The 19,051-nt window shown below is 41.6% G+C and overlaps 1 protein-coding gene across 3 annotated transcripts; it reads right to left on the bottom strand.

Moving 5' to 3' along the window:
- Nucleotides 1-36: 36 nt before the first annotated feature.
- si:cabz01007807.1 (uncharacterized) lies at nt 37-18,932 on the bottom strand. Of its 3 annotated transcripts, XM_057854912.1 has the most exons (30): nt 18,567-18,932; nt 18,432-18,479; nt 14,357-14,422; nt 14,253-14,288; nt 14,094-14,132; nt 13,291-14,013; nt 13,108-13,209; nt 12,948-13,040; nt 12,809-12,871; nt 12,681-12,740; nt 12,571-12,606; nt 12,421-12,483; nt 12,297-12,341; nt 12,159-12,227; nt 12,026-12,097; nt 11,873-11,953; nt 11,736-11,798; nt 8,993-9,043; nt 7,203-7,349; nt 7,090-7,143; nt 6,954-7,025; nt 3,844-3,963; nt 3,694-3,777; nt 3,591-3,632; nt 3,465-3,527; nt 3,266-3,328; nt 3,155-3,194; nt 3,045-3,093; nt 2,641-2,986; nt 37-706 (listed from the first exon to the last, which is right to left on the bottom strand). In XM_057854912.1, the coding sequence occupies exons 1-30, from the start codon at nt 18,585-18,587 to the stop codon at nt 302-304; spliced, it is 3,216 nt and encodes a 1,071-aa protein (XP_057710895.1). In that variant the 5' UTR covers nt 18,588-18,932; the 3' UTR covers nt 37-301. The 3 variants fall into 3 exon arrangements, with proteins under 3 accessions (XP_057710895.1, XP_057710893.1, XP_057710894.1); XM_057854910.1 differs by having other exon boundaries at nt 38-706; nt 18,432-18,573; XM_057854911.1 differs by having other exon boundaries at nt 39-706; nt 3,694-3,774; nt 18,432-18,573.
- Between the last annotated feature and the right edge of the window lie 119 nt (nt 18,933-19,051).

Here is a 19,051-nt window from a genome sequence, read left to right as displayed (position 1 = left end):
CATAACTCATTTAACATTGCTGAATCCAGCTTCTCCCTGTTAAGACCAACATAAGGTTTTGTTTGAGCTAATGTTTATTTAGGCATTCTTAATTTAGTTTATACAGTCCATAACTTGACACATTGGAGTTAAAAGTTGATCATTAAATCATCGCATCATTGAAGTTCAATCAACTTGCAAAAATGACGTTGCAGTCTTTCCTCCTGTTAAATCACATTGCCATTCGCTGCAAACCCTCCCAGTTCAGACTGATCGGATGTTTATCGCCGTCGACGGTTTGGCCGTTAAACTGTAACCGTCTTCAAAAGTCGCCAGTTGCTGCCTGGAGCTCCTCCCTGATGGTGTTAAGCTCCACTATTCCATTGTTGAGCATATTTGCGATCTCTCGAATACGAGACACCACTTGTCTATTGATGGGTTTTTTCTTCCGATCCCGGGAGTCCATGAAGTACTTGTCCATGCCGTTGTGAAGTCTGTGAACCAGCTCCAAGTTGGTGTCGGTAACTTCCATGGCTCTCATGACGGGCGAGTCCACCAAGCCGATCATCTGCACCGCCTTGCGCACTTCCCAGTCCTCGGAATAGTGCTGCGTGCCGGATCGGAGGAAAGGATGCCCGCGTAGTTTGTAGAGGCCGTGATTGACGAAGTGAAGGATCTTGGCCAAGTCCCGGAAGTTGATCTCGTACTCTTGCAGAACCGCTTCCACCTGAAAAGTAGCGCTCATTTTTAAACAAAGAAATACAGTGGGGCAAATAAGTATATAGTCAACCACTAATTGTGCAAGTTCTCCCACTTGAAAATATTAGAGAGGCCTGTAATTGTCGACATGGGTAAACCTCAACCATGAGAGACAGAATGTGGGAAAAAAAACTGAAAATCACATTGTTTGATTTTTAAAGATTTGCAAATCATGGTGGAAAATAAGTATTTGGTCAATACCAAAAGTTCATCTCAATACCCTTTGTTGGCAATAACGGTGGCCAAACTTTTTCTGTAACTCTTCACATGCTTTTCACACACTGTTGCTAGTATTTTGGCCCATTCCTCCATGCAGATCTCCTCTAGAGCAGTGATGTTTTGGGGCTGTCGTTGGGCAACACAGACTTTCAACTCCCTCCACAGATTTTCTACGGGGTTGAGATCTTGAGACTGGCTAAGGCACTCCAGGATCTTGAAGCCACTCCTTTGTTGCCCTGGCTGTGTGTTTGGGTTCATTGTCATGCTGAAAGACCCAGCCACGTCTCATCATGCCCTTGCCGATGGAAGGAGATTTTCAATCAAAATCTCTCAATACATGGCTCCATTCATTCTTTCCTTTACACAGATCAGTCGTCCTGGTCCCTTTGCAGAAAAGCAGCCCCAAAGCATGATGTTTCCACCCCCATGCTTCACAGTGGGTATGGTGTTCTTCGTATGCAATTTAGTATTCTTTCTCCTCCAAACACGAGAATCTGTGTTTCTACCAAAAAGTTCTATTTTGGTTTCATATGACCATAACAAATTCTCCCAGTCCTTTTCTGGATCATCCAAATGCTCTCTAGCGAACCGCAGACAGGCCTGGACGTGTACTGGCTTCAGCAGGGGGACACGTCTGGCAGTGCAGGATTTGAGTCCCTGGCGGCGCATTGTGTTACTGATAGTAGCCTTTGTTACTGTGGTCCCAGCTCTCTGTAGGTCATTGACTAGGTCTCCCCGTGTGGTTCTGGGATTTTTGCCCACTGTTCTTGTTATCATTTTGACACCACGGAGTGAGATCTTGCATGGAGCCCCAAATCGAGGGAGATTATCGGTGGTCTTGTATGTCTTCCATTTTCTAATAATTGCTCCCACAGTTGATTTCTTTACACCAAGTGTTTTACCTATTGCAGATTGAGTCTTCCCAGCCTGGTGCAGGTCTACAATTTTGTCTCTGGTTTCCTTCGACAGCTCTTTGGTCTTGGCCATAGTGGAGTTTGGAGTCTGACTGACTGAGGTTGTGGACAGGTGTCTTTTATACCGATAATGAGTTAAAACAGATGAGTGGAGCCTCGTTAGAAGAAGTTAGACTAAGACAGCCAGAAATCTTGCTTGTTTGTAGGTGACCAAATACTTATTTTCCACTCTAATTTGGATATAAATTATTTCTAACAATGTGATTTTCGGTTTTTTTCCCCACATTCTGTCTCTCATGGTTGAGGTTTACCCATGTTGACAATTAAAGGACTCTCTAATCTTTTCAAGTCGGAGAACTTGCAAAATTGGTGGTTGACTAAATACTTGTAGCACTCATTGCATTTTGTCGTTCATATCAACCACTTGATAACGCCACAGAGCAAATTAACCACTTGGCTGCAAAAGCTTCATTGCTTCGACAGGCTTCATTTGGCCATCACTGCTCAATGTAAATTCCCACTTCCCTTGGGAAAGAGAACCTCTGCCGCTAGCTACCTACTGTCAACACTGCTGTCGTGCAATGCGGCGCTACCGAGCTAAATAAAGTACACAGGTCATTTGATGTGTGAGAAAATGTTTAGAAAGCGTAGCATGAGAGTTTTTATCAGAGTATTCTTTTTTTTCCTCTAAAGAAATTTGGCGCCCGAGCCACTAGATGGCGCAATAGGCAACCACCGAGCTCGCATAAACTCTTTCCACGGCAGTCACCTTTTTGCGCTCATTGATGCTGTTGACGTTATCAGAGATAGTGGCGGAAGCCGAAGCTATCCCCCCGGCAGTGGCCACGCCAACACCCACGGCCGTGATGATGAGCGAGATCCCCAAGGTGAATGGCGCCAGGGCCAAGCCGGCCACGGCCGTCACACCGCCAACGGCTGCCGTGGTGCCGCCCGAGATGCCAGCCTTTTTGGCCTTCTGGTGGAAGGTGCTGAGGTGGTCGGCGAGGGCGTGGAGCTTCACCACGTGCTGCCAGAAGACCTCGGCGCGCTCTGTGAAGACCTTGTTGAAGACGCGCAGGCCTCGGTTCACCTTGTCCGCCAAAATGCTGAACGACCTGCCGGCGGGAAGGAGTCAGTTAGAATTCCTGAGGACGAGCGTTCCGGAGCACCTACTGGGACTCGTCCTGGTGTTGTTCTTCGTCTGATGGACACTCGTCCCACTCTAGAAGACAAACCAGTGATAGCCCAAATGCTGAATTCATTGGAAATTTTCAATGACTCACGTTCCACTGTGTTCCACCACTCCATCAAGCTGTCCGTATCCTGTGAGGAAAGAAGGACAATGAGACAAGGACTCCTTGACGGCACGGCCATGAGACAATGTCTCCACCTACCCCGTCGCCTTCGCCGTCCTCCAGGCCCGCCTCTACATCCCTTTGAGCCGCAAGCCACTCAGCCTGGAAGAAACAGAAGAGGCCTTCTGACACATAATCAAAGTTATGTTGCCAGACCAGTTCACAGCCGGATGGAAATATCGTGTTGCATTTTCAATCAATCCGAGTTGCCGTTTGCAAAACCGATAGTAAGCCCGACCTTCGCCGCCTCAGACACATGTTCGCCTGCCATGTCCTCCGCAGTGCCATCCCAAGCTTTGTTCTGCCAAGAGACAGACAGTTAGAATCATGTGCGATTCCAGAGTTTAAATCAAACGACTCATACCTTTTTTTTGTGTTTTCCAAAGCCTTTGAGCTTTAGTTTTTTCTGTTAAAAAAGAAGAGAATGTTGAAAAAAACATCACATGATCCTGCCCTGATCCTCTTACGGGTTTGGAGTTGTAGTCCACTACAGGAGCCGTGAACTGTCCACTTAAGGCACCGCCGTCCTCATCCGAGTAGTTGTCTGCCTGCTGAGATTTGAGAAATGAAGTTTATATGAAGCAGTAAGCTGTACAACTATGGAATCCAAAACCTACACGGGACGTCTGTGTCTGAGAACCACGATCGAATGACATCGACTCCCCACGTCCGGGTGAAAGTTTGGTTGGCTTTGGTTTGTGTGGCAAATGAATCGGGATCTTGAACTTGTTCTTTTTCTAAAAGGAGGACACATTTTAACACAACCGACTCTTCAACAAACTCAAAATAATGCACAAATTTACCAAAAACAAAAGTAGCTAGACTGATAGTTTAATGGTGCCAATGGAAGTGATCTTTCAAACTAATAGCTAAATACAGTCCCTGACAAAAATCTTGTCCCTTATCCGTTTTGTAGAAACAATTGTAAATAACCTGACTTTTAATCATTCAATTGTTTTCTGAAATGGCTCACATGAAATCTAAGACACTCCCAAATGATGTTGAATGTACAAAAATATGTTTCACTGAAAAACGATTTATCATTTAATGAAGACATAAAGGTCAAATTTTGGCAAGACAAAAGTTTTGTCGCCTACAGAAAATAGTGTGAAAATTGAACAAAAAATGAACTTCAAATACAATAATATTAGGGCTGTCAAACGATTAAAATTTTTAATCGGGTTAATCACAGCTTAAAAATTAATCGTAATTAATCGTAATTATTCGCAATTCAAACCATCTCTGAAATATGCCATAATTTTCTGTAAATTACTGTTGGAATGGAAAGGTAAGACACAAGACTGATATATAGATGCAAAATACTGTACATAAGTACTGCATTTGTTTATTATAACAATAAATCCACAAATGGCATTATTAACATTCTTTCTATTAAAGTGATCCACGGATAGAACGACTTGTAGTTCTTAAAAGATAAATGTTATAGTTACAAGTTATAGTAATTTTATAGTAAAACCCCTCTTCATGTTTTCATTTTAATACAATTTGTAAAATTTTCAATCAAAAGTAGAGTTAATATAATAAGAATAAAAATAACAATAATAAGAATAGAGTGACCAATGTCTGAGTAAGTTTTATGTGTATTTTGCATAACTATTTTGATTGGGAATGCCAGTTCACTTTGCATTGTTGTTTAACTGTTTGAGAATAGGGCCTCATTACTACAGACTGAAGTGCTTTTCTTTTTGTGAACTTTTTTTTTTTGAAAGATAGGAATATTATTTTGGTTGTGCTTTCACTAAATGATACTTATGTTTGTTGTGAAGGAGTTGCCAAAGTTTATGCCAATAAACGGCGCGGTCCAAAGAACGCCTGTGTCCACTCGCCTTTATAACATATATATCTCTGTACATATCTTACCCAAAATACAACAAGAGACACATATTTGCCATTAATAGAAAGAAAACCTATAGAAATATGTGTGGAGCACAAATACTACAATGCACACAACTACTAATTCTCCCACTATTAGAAGGAATAACATTAGTATGGAACGGCGCTGCCCCCAAGCGGCCGGTGGTATTCTCTTCACTCTTAATGTCCATAAACGGCGTAATGTAATCAGTTTGAGGCAATACGTGAGCGGGTCATTCAGTGCATGCGTTAATTGCATCAAATATTTTAACGTGATTAATTTTTAAAAAATAATTAACGCCCGTTAACGCAATAATTTTGACAGCCCTAAATAATATGTTACATACCATAAGCGAATTGAGTAGTGGTGCTGAGATCCAAATTTAATATTTTGTATGACTTCCATGGGCTTCGGCAAGGATTCATACAATTTATTGATGAAGTCATCAGGAATATTAAAGAAGCAGTCTTGCATGCCTCCCAGAGTTCATCAACATTCTTGGGTTTCGTCTTCCATGCTTCCTCTTTCATCCTGTTCATGTCTGGTGACTGGGCTGGCCAGTCCTGGAGGATCTTGATCTTCTTTGCCTTGAGGAACTTTGAGGTAGAAATTGAAGTATGCGATGGAGCACCATCCTGCTGCAGAATTTGTCCCTTTTTATGGTTAGGAATGTAAGTGGCAGCTAAGATTTGTTGATATTTCAGACTATTTATGTTGCCTTCCACCCTGCAGATCTCTCGCGCACCCCATACTGGATGTAACTCCAGACCATGATTTTGCCACCACCAAACTTCACTGTTTTCTGAGTGAATCTCAGATCCATGCGGGCTCCAGTAGGTCTCCTGCAATATTTGTGGCGCCTGTTGTGTAATTCAATGGAAGATTCATCTGAAAAATCCACCTTTTGCCACTTTTCCAGCATCCATCCTTTTGACAGGATGTGGGCCTTGGCAAATGCCACACGTTTTTTTTTTTTTTAATTCTCTGCACCCTGAGAGATAGTCTGAAATATAGACAAATCTTAGCTGCCTCTTACATTCCTAACCATAAAAAGGGACAAATTCTGCAGCAGGATGGTGCTCCATCACATACTTCAATCTCTACCTCAAAGTTACTCAAGGCAAAGATCAAGATCCTCCTGGACTGGCCAGCCCAGTCACCAAACAGGATCATCATTGAGCATGTCTGGTGTACGATGAAATGGGGAAGCATGGAAGACGAAACCCAAGAATGTTGATGAACTCTGAGAGGTATGCAAGACTGCTTACTTTGATGTTCCTGATGACTTCATCAATAAATTGTATGAATCCTTGCCAAGGCCCATGGAAGTCGTACAAAATATTAAATTTGGATCTCACAGCACCACTACTTAATTCGCTTATATTTTTGTATTTGAAGTACATTTGAAGTACATTTTTTGTTCAATTGTCACACTACTTTCTGTAGGCGACAAAACTTTTGTCTTGCCAAAATTTGACCTTCATGTCTTCATTAAATGTTAAATCTTTTTTCAGTGAAACAAATATATTTTTGTACATTCAGCATAATTTGGGAGGGTCTTAGCTTTCATATGAGCCATTTCTGAAACCAACTGAATAATTAAAAGTCAGGTTATTAGCAATTGTGTCTACAAAATGGATAAGCGACAAGACTTTTGTCAGGGACTGTATTTGGACAGATCACTGCCAATGATCATGTTTTATTTCAATTGGCAGTGTTAGAATTTCTGGATCAATCGGAAAATTATCTATTGCCATTGACGTCTATTTGTGAAAACCTGTTTTTTAAAGAACCACGTGATGATCATCCATGGTGCTGAAAGAGCTAAATGAAGAAAACAAGAAAACTAACCGCTTTGTAGCCATCCATCGCATCACCATCTAGCCTCTCTGCTGAGAAGCTTCTTTGTTGCAGCACGTCCTCCTTGTTCAACAAAAAGCTGTTTTTAGTACCTAGCACGTGATCATCCATGCAAAAATAGAACTACCTGACTGTTGGAATGAAGCTTTTTGAGCTCTTCCACGTCCTCATAGTCATTTTCCTACGAGGACATTTGCTTCATTAAAGCGTCCAAAAGCACACGCGAGTGTGTAACCGTACCGAAGCACCAAATATTTGCTCTTCCGTTGGATCCTGTGAGTCCACGTGAGCAGGGGTGTATCCATGGGCCCCCTGAGGGTGCTCTGTCCAAGACTTGGACGATGCCTTTTGAGGGTTCAACTTCATCTTGAGTTTCTTTTTGCCTTTCTAGAGGGCGGGACACACATTAGCGATGGCTAAAAATGCTTTGAGAGCGAAAAGACCATAGACTCCATCATCAGTTGACAAAAGAGCTCCCACAGACATTGCGCAACACCTTCCCGTAGGGGGCAACATTGAGTTCGCTTTCACTGTAATAAACTCAAGCACACGCTGTGTTCTAACGCCGGATTAAGATGGAAATACGACAAAGGTTTTCCTGCATACAAGCAGGCAGGAGTGTCTCAAGAGTGATTTGGTCGAGGATTCAAGGTAATTGTTATATTAAATAGCACCATTCATGCACTTTGAAATGTTGTGAAAAAAATCAATCAATCAATGGATAAAACCCGTTTAACTTTGGCTTGAAATATTTACGTAAAACGAATGTAACTGCCCGTTTTTTGCTTTTGACCAAGAATCTAGAACGTTGTACGTTCATACCTTTAGAAACTCTGCGATTAAAGCATTTATTTACATCAATCTTCAACTTAAAAAGCTCTTTGTTATGTGACAGCCGACATTTTGGATTACACAATACCGTAACCTCGGCTTGAATTATTAACGTAAAAGGAATGATGACTGCCCGTTTTTTTGCTTTTAACCAAGAATCTAGTCTGTTTTACGTTCATATTGAAGTCAGTACAGAAGTCAGCATCTCGCTTAATGCAACATTCCGATATGCTGGCTAAAAGTTAACAAACATGACCATGAGTGGAGTTCTTCACAGAAACTGCTGATAGTCAGCCTGTCTAGTTTCTATATGTATCCATGTATAACTGCCCATGCAGCAAGGTTTATGACCTATTTTGCCATAATTGCAAGAGCTTACCACCAAATTTTCCACACACTTCCAAGCCTGTATATAAGTAACACTGAACACTTTGCTTGTTGTGCATTTTTGTCCATGCAGCTTTTCTGTAATTAAATGCACCCAGAAATTTCTGAAATTAAAATTGTGCAGTAGACTATTGATCTCTTGCCTCCAGTCTTCATTCGACAATCCAGTCTAGCCGTCTCACCTGAATTGAAAATGAACACGCAGAGGACCTGAAAGCAGTAATTTCCAAGAATTCTCAATTTTCTTGCTCTTTGTTTTGTGACGGCTTCCATGTTGGATTTTGTATCTCTACAGAATAGCAAAATTCAACCTAAATACATTCTTATTGTAAATAGAAAAATGCAAATTTTGCTTTTATTGAATACAATTAAGATGATTCTGAATGCTTTCCACAAGTATTAAGTTTCTGATGTGAAAATTGAGTGATTTATTAGCTGTTTAAAACCTAAAAGTTGCTATTTTGGGCAAAAACTTTTATGTTGAAAATTGCTATTGATCCTGAAAATATAAGTGATTATCTCTGCATTTGGAGACTTTTGTGCATCTAGTGTAAAATCTGAGAACTTTATAGCCATTTTAAGTTTTGTTATACTCGCATAAAAAAGTAATCGGGATTTTATTTTGGAGCAACTTTGAATTTTTTTTTTTGTCGCTGCTCTTGGAGACTCATGCACGCTTAAGGGAGGTGCTTGTTTTGGTTTTAGGTCGCTAGCAGCTTTGGTTTTGAAAATATTTGAATTTAAGTTTTTGAAAATAGGCCCCAAGCCCCGTGTCTCGTCAACTGAAAATGAAGTCGATAGAAAAGACTTACGGGAGCATAGGCATCATCTTCTTCGTCCAGACTGCCTTCAATCATGGCCTCCTGGAGAGATGAAAAATTAGCAGTTAGGACATTTCTCAAACTGTAGCAGCAACACTAACAGTTCAATTGTATCTTTATGGGCTTACGTCGTAAAAAGCGCCAACTATAGACCAAGGGGGCGGGGGGATGTGGGGGCACGGTTGAGGTTAGCGTTAGCTATTGACCAATAGTGTTGTTAATCTTACTTCAAAAAAGTAATTGCAGTTACAAATTACTCCTCCCAAAAAGTAATTGCGTTAGTAACTGTTACCTGAATGTATGAGTACTTAGTTACTCGGCAAAGTAACTGGTGGTAATTTTCATGTTTTTTTTTCTAAAAAAAAAAAACAGGTCACACAATGTGAAGTTTAAAGGGTTTTTGGTACATTCTTTACCCTAAACTTGCCTAGACACGGGGGTATTTCGGATATTGCGATAACTAGATAGTAACCTTTGCTATGTGTTGATGTCATTTAATGTTGTAAATCAACAGTTAAAGTTCTTAAAATTGCTCCCGTTATTAAATTAGTTCACTCCTGTCTACTTTCGACATGTGGAAGTTTTAAAACTGTTTCATCATTTAAAGATAGATTTAAGTTAAGTTTTACCGATTTAGGAGCATTTTAGATAAAAAGTTACTTAGGTTCGCGAGGAAGGTTCTCTACAACAGAGCCTTCCTGAGAAATCTACTGCTTTAAGATGGCGGCTATTTACTAACGCATCTAGTTCTTTATACATGTTGCTAATGCTGCATTGCCTATCATTTGCATTTAGTTCTGTATATATGTGATATCTACCGTAGCATCATGAGGGCGTAGTTTGTAGGCTAGGGTGACCAAACATCCTCTTTTGCCCGGACAAGTCCTCTTATTACGTGCCCTCCGGAGCGTTCGGCCGGGATTCATAAATTCATGAAAATATCCGGTTTTTATTATTTTTCACGGTACGAATTTGAAGAGAATTCCTCCGATCGCTAGGCGGCAGCGCCTGCCTGCGTTGGCGTGGCTCCTACTAGTAAGGGCGGGAGAAGGCGTAGATGTTTTTTGTTGGCATTTTACCCTTTGTTTCATGGGGAATTATCACCATCTACTGACAGTTTGGCGAGAGATCAGACTACAGTAAGGAGTTCATTAAGGAGTTCTAAAAGACGTGGCTCCATACACCTTTCTGTAAGTTTATCTCCTGTTAATGTCGATCACGTGTCTTCTGCTGTATATAGGGGTTATATGTGTACAGTACACAGAGATGCAGTATATTCTGTGAGTCTTGTAATTGTTTTACGTTAGTTTATTTGGTTGAATGCTAGTATTATATTCTAAATAGCTGTGTTATACGTATATAATGTTGACTTCTGTCGGAGATTTGTACTGGTGTAATCTAAAATCCCGTTTAGGGTCGCATCTTTGCGCTGTCGATTTGTAAACTTTCACAGCAAAGTCTGATTTTGCCTTGGCTCCCGTACTCGCTAATAGAGTAGCAATCAGAGCTCAGCAGCGCTAGGCATTATGGGCAATGTAGTTTTGAACTGCTGCTTTTGGAAACATGCTGGTTGAATAGCTTGTCAGTTTATTTCGGTTATTGTTTGAGTACAATCTAGAACATTGAATGAGAAAAAAAATTGAGTGGGAATAACAATTTGTCAACGACAATTGTCGTGATAGTAATTTTAAAAAAAATGTTGAGTTGGCACATAGCCTACTGTATGTGTGTGTGTATTGACTGGACTACATTTCCATTGGTCTGCATTATATATATATTTCTTTAATCATTGTTTTCTTTTTTTTCATTGTTTGATTTTTTTTTTTTTTTTTTAGGAAGAGTAAAGCCTGTTAAGTAAAAAAACAGTGGGTGATATAGGTATCTTTGAGTGATCTCCGAGTAAAATTCAAGGACTTCGAGGTCTTTTTTGGAAATCAAAATATGGTCACCCCATTGTACGCTATCGGCTACAGCAGCCTATAAGCAGACTATGCAGCTGCTTAGGGCCCCTGACCATTAGGGGGCCCCCAATCTGGCGATTGTTTAATTTATTTTCTATTTTGTTTACTACAGTTTGCTTTATTTGACTTTTGTGAGTTTTTATACTTGATTACAAGGTTAAAAGAAATAAAAGTTCTAACCTTAACTTCTTTCCTCTTTTAGAAAAAGGTTTAGCGCTATCTACTGTAAGTACTAACAATCATTTGGGGTGAGAAGTTTGAAGTATGCAGTGCAACAAAATCTGATTATTATACAAAATATGGACGTATGGGTTGGATTGCATGTATGGGTTTCACAGTACACTGTGACGAAATGGTGGTCCAAAAATATGGACCCCTTTGCATTATTTTGCTTAGGGCCCCCAAATGGCCTGGGCCGGCCCTGGGCTACAGTCAGGTATTATTGGAGCCAGCTAGCATAGTAGCATCGCGTTTGCAACGGCGTCACACTCCCTTGCCTCCTCCCCACTCCAGCTCTGCTCTCTCGTCTCCGTGAGTCCGTCTTTCTCAGACTTTTCTCGCGTCAGTCAACCAACAGAGTAACGCACGCCTTTCCCGCCTCAGTAACAGTAACGGCGTTGCCAAGATGAGGAAATTAATTAATTAGATTACTCACTACTGAAGAAAATAACTAAAAATAAAGAGTTGTAATTACTGACGCATGACCATTGACACCCCTTATTTCGAGATGCAAGTTATAGACAGAACCATCCCATAGACATGTGGATGTTTACCTGTGAGTGCCATCTCATGGCGGACTCTTTCATGGTCACCTTTTTCTTATGGAAGTCGTCGTCCTGTCGTACAAGGGGAGGAGCAAGGCGGTGAGCGGTGCTCAAGTGGGGACGTTATAGTCCACTTCGGTATTTACCTTGCTAGCTGAGTGTTGCCTGACCACGTTGGTGGAAGCGCTTCTCAGCAGCAGATTGACTTTGCTCTTCAGTGATTTTTTCTTCCAAACGAAAATAATTCACGAGTCACACTCGGATGACCAAAAGTTTAACGGGCGCGGAAAATATCCTACCTTGTGCTCGGACCAACTTTTCTCTCCGTCCGTCGTCTTGGCCGACTCCGAGTTGTATTCGTTAAAATGTTCCTGATCACAAGAAGGATAATGAAGCCATGGGAATGACGCTGGCTAATTTGTTGATGTTTACCTTTGAGCTTTTCCTCTGGTGAGGTAAAGTCCAGCTGCGGACGTCCTTCAGGTCATTAGAAAGCTTTTCCTAGCAAGTGGATGTCTTTGTTAGCTTCGATACCTTGTCGAGATTCTAGCGTTTAGCCGATTGCGTTACCTTTGAGGATCCTCTGGATAAGAATGAAAATTTCCTCTCCTTTTTCTGTGAAAATTGTCCCACTGGGATTAGTACAGTATTTCGACTCTGGATCTGAAAGTGTACAAAGTGTTGGTGGCGTCACCTTGACATCCCTTCCAAAATCATCTTGATCCTCTTTTCTTCCTCCCTCAGAGTATGTCGAGAACTGCAAGGATAAGCCCAAGTTGCTTGGTTTTTTCCGTTTGTTCTCTGCTAGCAGTTTAAAAAAATAATAAAAAATAAAGCCTCTTACCTTCATGGATTCTCGGCGGAGTCGAAATCTACCAGACTTGAACGATAAAGCCATACATTAGAAAGGGTTCAAAATGCTAAGCGACGAAAGCGTCAAAGCCGTTGGTTTACCGGTTTGAAGTCGGGGTCGAGCTGAGGACTGTCTTCCGGCCAGTCTTCCACACACTTTTCCTGAAAAAATATTTTACCCATTGATTGCTGGAACAACCATCACTTGGGATCAACATTTCCACCCCCACCTGTCCAATGAGCACGATATCCTCGAGAACATGGTAGTCCTCTGAGTCGAGCGTTTTGCCACCCTTCAACACAAAAGACCATCAGTTCAGACTTGTTTATTCATTATTTCATCTTCTGACAGACACACACACAGCGCACCTGAGGTTCGGCAGAGGGGTCGGCGACCAGCTCGGTGAGTGGCTTGAACGGTTTCGGCGGAGGTTTCGGGGGCCCGGCCGGCTCAAGCTCCCACTTGGCAAGCAGAGCAAGGTCAGCAAATCAACGGCTTTTTCTTCTGCAGGTCATGAAAGTGGCTTACTGCATTCTCCGGCTTGGAGGACTTCTCCGGCACAGGGGGCTTGCCAAACCCTGGAGGTCTGGAACGAGGAAGAGGTTTCGGCGGGCGCCTGGTCAGCTTCACCTGGCGTGGCGTGATATTTCAGAAGAGGTTTAAAAATAGGTACGATCACATCAAATTGTTAACGTCAAACAGCAACACTACCACATGGTCAGGCTCCGTCGGAGAAGAGTCAGGCGATGACGTTAGATTCCGAGCTAGATTGAAGGGAGTTGGCTGGAGGATAGCGTGTTTGCTTCCGTGAGGAGTGGTGAGCACAACATCCCTTGGCATGCCGGAGTACTTCAATCGGACAGCAGAGTCTGAGACGTCCGGCGTTGATCCCACCCACCCGGGAGGAGCTCCGAAACTATCATCGCTATCGGGCGTCTCTGCGCCAGACCAGTCTCTCACACCGCCATTGTCCCGAAAGAGCTTCTTTACGATTGGGCTCCCCGCATTTGAAGTAGGGGAGACCACATCCGCATCAGATCCAGAGAATGTCGAGGAAGTAAACTGGTTTTCAAGTGAGAATTGTTCTCCATTTCTCTGGAAAAAGCTTGATCCAGCTGTTGACGCGGAATAATGCCGGTTATCCGCTTTGGAAGAAGGCCACAATGGATCATCGAAGACACGAGGCTTGTCCAAAAGTCTCCCCGAAGATGCCTCGGTATTTGCATCCAAATCTTGCAAAAGCTCCTCCGTGTTGGAGATCGTTGCCCGCATACGCTCGAAAAGCTCATTGGCATGGTTCTCCGAAGAGTCCAGGTTCACGCTGTCAAATTCCCCGCTGGTAGAACCACTCCGAGATGTCAAAAAGTTGTCATGGTTTACGCGAGTGGACGAGGAAATTGTGGCTCCATTTTCCAGCAGATCCAGGGAAGAACTCTGAAATTCGGGAACCAAAATATCACCGTCTAGCTTGTCCTAGCCAGAGGTGTAAAACTAGTAAGGCTGTTTTTACGTACCGAATGACTTGAATGGAAAGGGTTGTAGTTCGCCGCATCCTACGGGGACGGAAAATGAAAAAGATTCAATCTGATTTGGTACCACAAGATCTCTTCATCAACCAATCTAACCTAACCCTAAAAATCGCGGTACGCTGGTGTTTTAATCGCTTCTCTTACTTGGTTGCTCGTCTCTGAGGATGACGGATCTGGACTCTGAAAATGACGGATGAGAGGATTGGTCACGGAACGCGAATCGGGATGGCGGAAAAAGTGAGAAATACCTGATACACATCGAGGAACGGGCTTTGAGGAATTTCTCTGAGCATTTTTTGCAAGACCATTAGACTCTGCGAAAACAAAGGCCGACGTCACTAGCGAACTAATAATAGGAAAGTACAGTTATTGATAGGGGTGAGAACCTTTTGGTACATCTCGATACCATACGATTTTCCCATACAAAGCTCACAATAACGATCTCACGATATGACGATTTAACAATCATCGACACATTGGTCAGCAAATCATTCTAGGAACATCGACCAAACAACTAGTAAACAGAAAAAAAAGCTATACATTGGGGCGAATAAGTATTTTGTCAGCCACCAATTGTGCAAGTTCTTCTACTTGAAAAGATTAGAGAGGCCTGTAATTGTCAACATGGGTAAACCTCAACCATGAGAGACAGAATGTGAAAAAAAACAGAAAATCACATTGTTTGATTTTTAAAGAATTTATTTCCAAATTAGAGGGGGGAATAAGTATTTGGTCACCTACAAACAAGCAAGATTTCTGGCTGTCAAACAGGTATAACTTCTAACGAGGTCAAACGAGGCTCCACTCGTTACCTGTATTAATGGCACCTGTTTTAACTCATTATCGGTATAAAAGACACCGGTCCACAACTTAAGTCAGTCACACTCCAAACTCCACTATGGCCAAGACCAAAGAGCTGCCAAAGGACACTAGAGACAAAATTGTAGACCTGCAACAGGCTGGGAAGGCTGAATCTGAAAGAGGTAAAACACTTGGTGTAAAGAAATCAACTATGGGAGCAATTATTAGAAAATGGAAGACATACAAGACCACTGATAATCTCCCTCGATCTGGGGCTCCATGCAAGATATCACCCCCTGGCGTCAAAATGATAACAAGAACGGTGAGCAAAAATCCCAGAACCACACAGGGGGACCTAGTGAATGACCTACAGAGAGCTGGGACCACAGTAACAAAGGCTACTATCAGTAACACAATGCGCTGCCAGGGACTCAAATCCTGCACTGCCAGATGTGTCCACCTGTTGAAGCCAGTATACGTCCAGGCCCGTCTGCGGTTCGCTAGAGAGCATTTGGATGATCCAGAAGAGGACTGGTAGAATGTGTTATGGTCAGATGAAACCAAAATAGAACTTTTTGGTAGAAACACAGGTTCTCGTATTTAGGGGAGAAAGAATACTGAATTGCATCCAAAGAACACCATAACCACTGTGAAGCATGGGGGTGGAAACATCATGCTTTGGGGCCGTTTTTCTGCAAAGGGACCAGGACGACTGATCTGTGTAAAGAAAAAAAAGGATTGGGGCCATGTATCGAGATATTTTGAGTGGAAAATCTCCTTCCATCAGAAAGGGCATTGAAGATGAGATGTGGCTGGGTCTTTCAGCATGACAATGATCCCAAACACACAGCCAGGGCAACAAAGGAATGGCTTCGTAAGAAGCATTTCAAGGTCCTGGAGTGGCCTAGCCAGTCTCCAGATCTCAACGCCATAGAAAATTTGTGGAGGGAGTTGAAAGTCCGTGTTGCCCAATGACAGCCCCCCAACATCACTGCTCTAGAGGAGATCTGCATGGAGGAATGGGCCAAAATACCAGCAACAGCGTGTAAGAAGCTTGTAAAGAGTTACAGAAAACGTTTGGTCTCCGTTATTGCCAACAAAAGGTACATAACAAAGTATTGAGATGAACATTTGGTATTGACCAAATACTTGTTTTCCACAGTGATTTGCAAATAAATTCCTTAAAAATCAAACAATGTGATTTTCTGGGGTTTTTTTTCCCCACATTGTCTCTCATGGTTGAGGTTTACCCATGTTGACAATTACAGGCCTCTCTAATCTTTTCAAGTGGGAGAAAATGCACAATTAGGTGTTGACTAAATACGTATTTGCCCAACTGTATGTTCGTCTGTGGGGAGCAGGTGCGCGAGGCTGAAGAGACTCGGGTCTGTTTTTCTTCGGTTTACAACCCACTGTGTATTATAGCCAGTGTTGTTAATCTTACTGAAAAAAAGTAATTAATTATAGTTACAAATTACTTCTCCCAAAAAGTAATTGCGTTAGTAACTCAATTACCTGAATGTAAGAGTAATTAGTTACTTGGCAAAGTAATTGGTGATAATTATTTTTTTTTTTCCGCTCAAAAAAAAAAAAAAAAAACATTGGCCACACTATGTGAAGTTTTTTGTGAAGGTTTTTGGTACAATTGGCCCGAGCCCAATTCTTTACCCTAATTTACCCTTTACCCTGAATCAACTGTTAAAAGTTGTTAAAATTGCTCCCATTATTGCATTTGTTCCCGTCTCTCTACTTTCGACATATGAAAGTTTTAAAACTGTTTCATCATTTAAAGATATATTCAAGTCAAGATTTTGCCGATTTAGAAGTATTTTAGATAAAAAGTTACTTAGGTTCGCTAGGAAGGTTCTCTACAACAGAGCCGTCCTAAAAAGTCTACTGCTTTAAGATGGCGGCTGTCTACTAACGCATTTAGTGCCATGCAGTGTTGTTAATTTTACTTTAAAAAAGTAATTAATTACAGTTACCAATTACTTCTCCCAAAAAGTAATTGCGTTAGTAACTCAGTTACCTGAATGTAAGAGTAATTAGTTACTTGGCAAAGTAACTAGTGATATTTTTTTTTTCCTCAAAAAAAAAAAAAAAAAAAAAACACAGGTCACACAATGTGAAGCTTAAAGGGTTTGGGGGACAATTGGCCCTAGCCCAATTCTTTACCCTCCACTTAACTAGACACAAGGGTATTGCGATAACTAGCTAGTAACCTTTGCTATGTGTGGAAGTCATTTAAAGTTGTGAATCAATCGTTAAAGTTGTTAAAATTTCTCCCGTTATTGCATTAGTTCCCTTCTGTCTACTTTAAACATGTGTAAGTTTTAAAATTGTTTCATCATTTAAAGATAGATTTAAGTTAAGATTTTGCCGATTTAGGAGCATTTTAGATTTTAAAAAATTACTTAGGTTCGCTAGGAAGGATCTCTACATCAGGGCCTTCCTGAGAGGTCTACTGCTTTAAGATGGCGGGTGTTTACAAACGAATGTAGTCCTTAAAACATGTTGGCAATGCAGCAGTGTCTGTCATTTGAATCTAGTTCTATAATATGATATCTACCGTGTCATGTGGGTGTAGTTTGTCGGCTATGGCTGCAGTCAGGTATTATTGGAGCCACCTAGCATCGCGGTTGCAACGGCGTCTTCCCCACTCCTGCTCTGCTCTCGTCCCCGTGAGTCCGTTTCTCTCAGACTTTTTTTTATTCAACCAACTTAGTAACGCATAGTAACGCACGCCTTTCCCGCCTCAGTAACGGTAACGGCGTTGCCAAGATGAGAAAAGTAATTAATTAGATTACTCATTACTGAAAAAAATAACGCCGTTAATAACGCCGTTATATTGTAACGCCGTTATTAACAACACTGATTATAGCAAACACTAATATGAATCATCACCGAAACAGCACAAAAGAACAGCTTTCCATTGAGCGTGAGCTTGCTCAAAAACTGGATTTCACTAATGTTATAAAAGACTGTCAAAAAATCTAGGCACATTACTGTTCGAGGGCTTGATAACCCCAGGGATGTGGAGGGGGCAAGCATAGAATGTTTAGTTATACTGTTTTGTTGCTTAGCAGGCAGGCATAGCACTCTCAGTTGTATTGTATTGTATTGTAGCCTACATGGGATAATAGATTGAAATTGTTTCTTTGTATTGTGTCACATGACATTACGCTCTTAAATTTAACTGTCTATCTCAAATTAATTAATTTGAAAATTTACACTGTCATTGCTTGCAAAGCGTTAAAAGTACTGCCTATGTTCTCGTGACAAGCCGGTGGCCTATAATAGTCTTTTGTCCCTGGGCCTCTGCTAGTCTGTTGACAGTCTTGCATGCAGGTTGTGCTGTTATAGCGTGCCTACCAATGTTGAGACTAAACCTACGCCATAGGTTCAAACAGTCACACGGTTGAAGCTTGACAGCGCAAAACATAATTGAGTGGGATTAAATTTGACATGTTGATCACAATAAGAACGAAATTAATAGGAAGAAAAACAAGGAAAATGAATTACAGGTCTTCTGTCAAGGGTGGTATTCTCTCCCCCATCTTCGTTGGCCATCTGGTCAAACAATGTTAAAATGACAGATTTTTTACAAGAGGAATTAAAAAGGTGACACATCAAGGTCTCAAGTTTTGCTCAACTTACCGCGTCCATGACGCCTCTCATGTTGTCTTTTTACCAGATTCTTCAGTTGTCTGTCTAGTTACATTCAGCTGGTAAACGCACCTGTGTCAAGTCGTCAAGCTGATGGCATGACATCCGCTGTGACTTTCAGAATAAGAGTGCATTTAGGGTGAAAAAAATGGGAAAACAGCCAAAGTGTTGTTTTTTTTTCCCCTCCAGTTTTTGAACATTTGAACATGATGAAACGGGTATCTGACAAACACTCAGGTTCGGAGCTTGTGGAATTTTCACTTTCTATGCGTTGCGAGTTCTGAATAGTAACCTTAAGCGACAAATATCCGGTTTGTGCTCGAGTTTGCTAACTTGACACAGGTGCGCGCCTTCTAATCAACAACTCAGCAAAAATTTAGAAGCTCACAATGCGAACCGACCGGTTGTTCTCGCCCTGCCATCCTTTTGTCTCACCTGCACCCAAACTTAAATGATTGGCATTGGTATTCATGCAA

Source organism: Corythoichthys intestinalis, chromosome 13, assembly GCF_030265065.1.
Source record: "Corythoichthys intestinalis isolate RoL2023-P3 chromosome 13, ASM3026506v1, whole genome shotgun sequence".
NCBI classification, from domain to species: domain Eukaryota; kingdom Metazoa; phylum Chordata; class Actinopteri; order Syngnathiformes; family Syngnathidae; genus Corythoichthys; species Corythoichthys intestinalis.
Note: the sequence above shows the minus strand (reverse complement) of the source record. Positions and strands in the feature narration are given on the sequence as shown.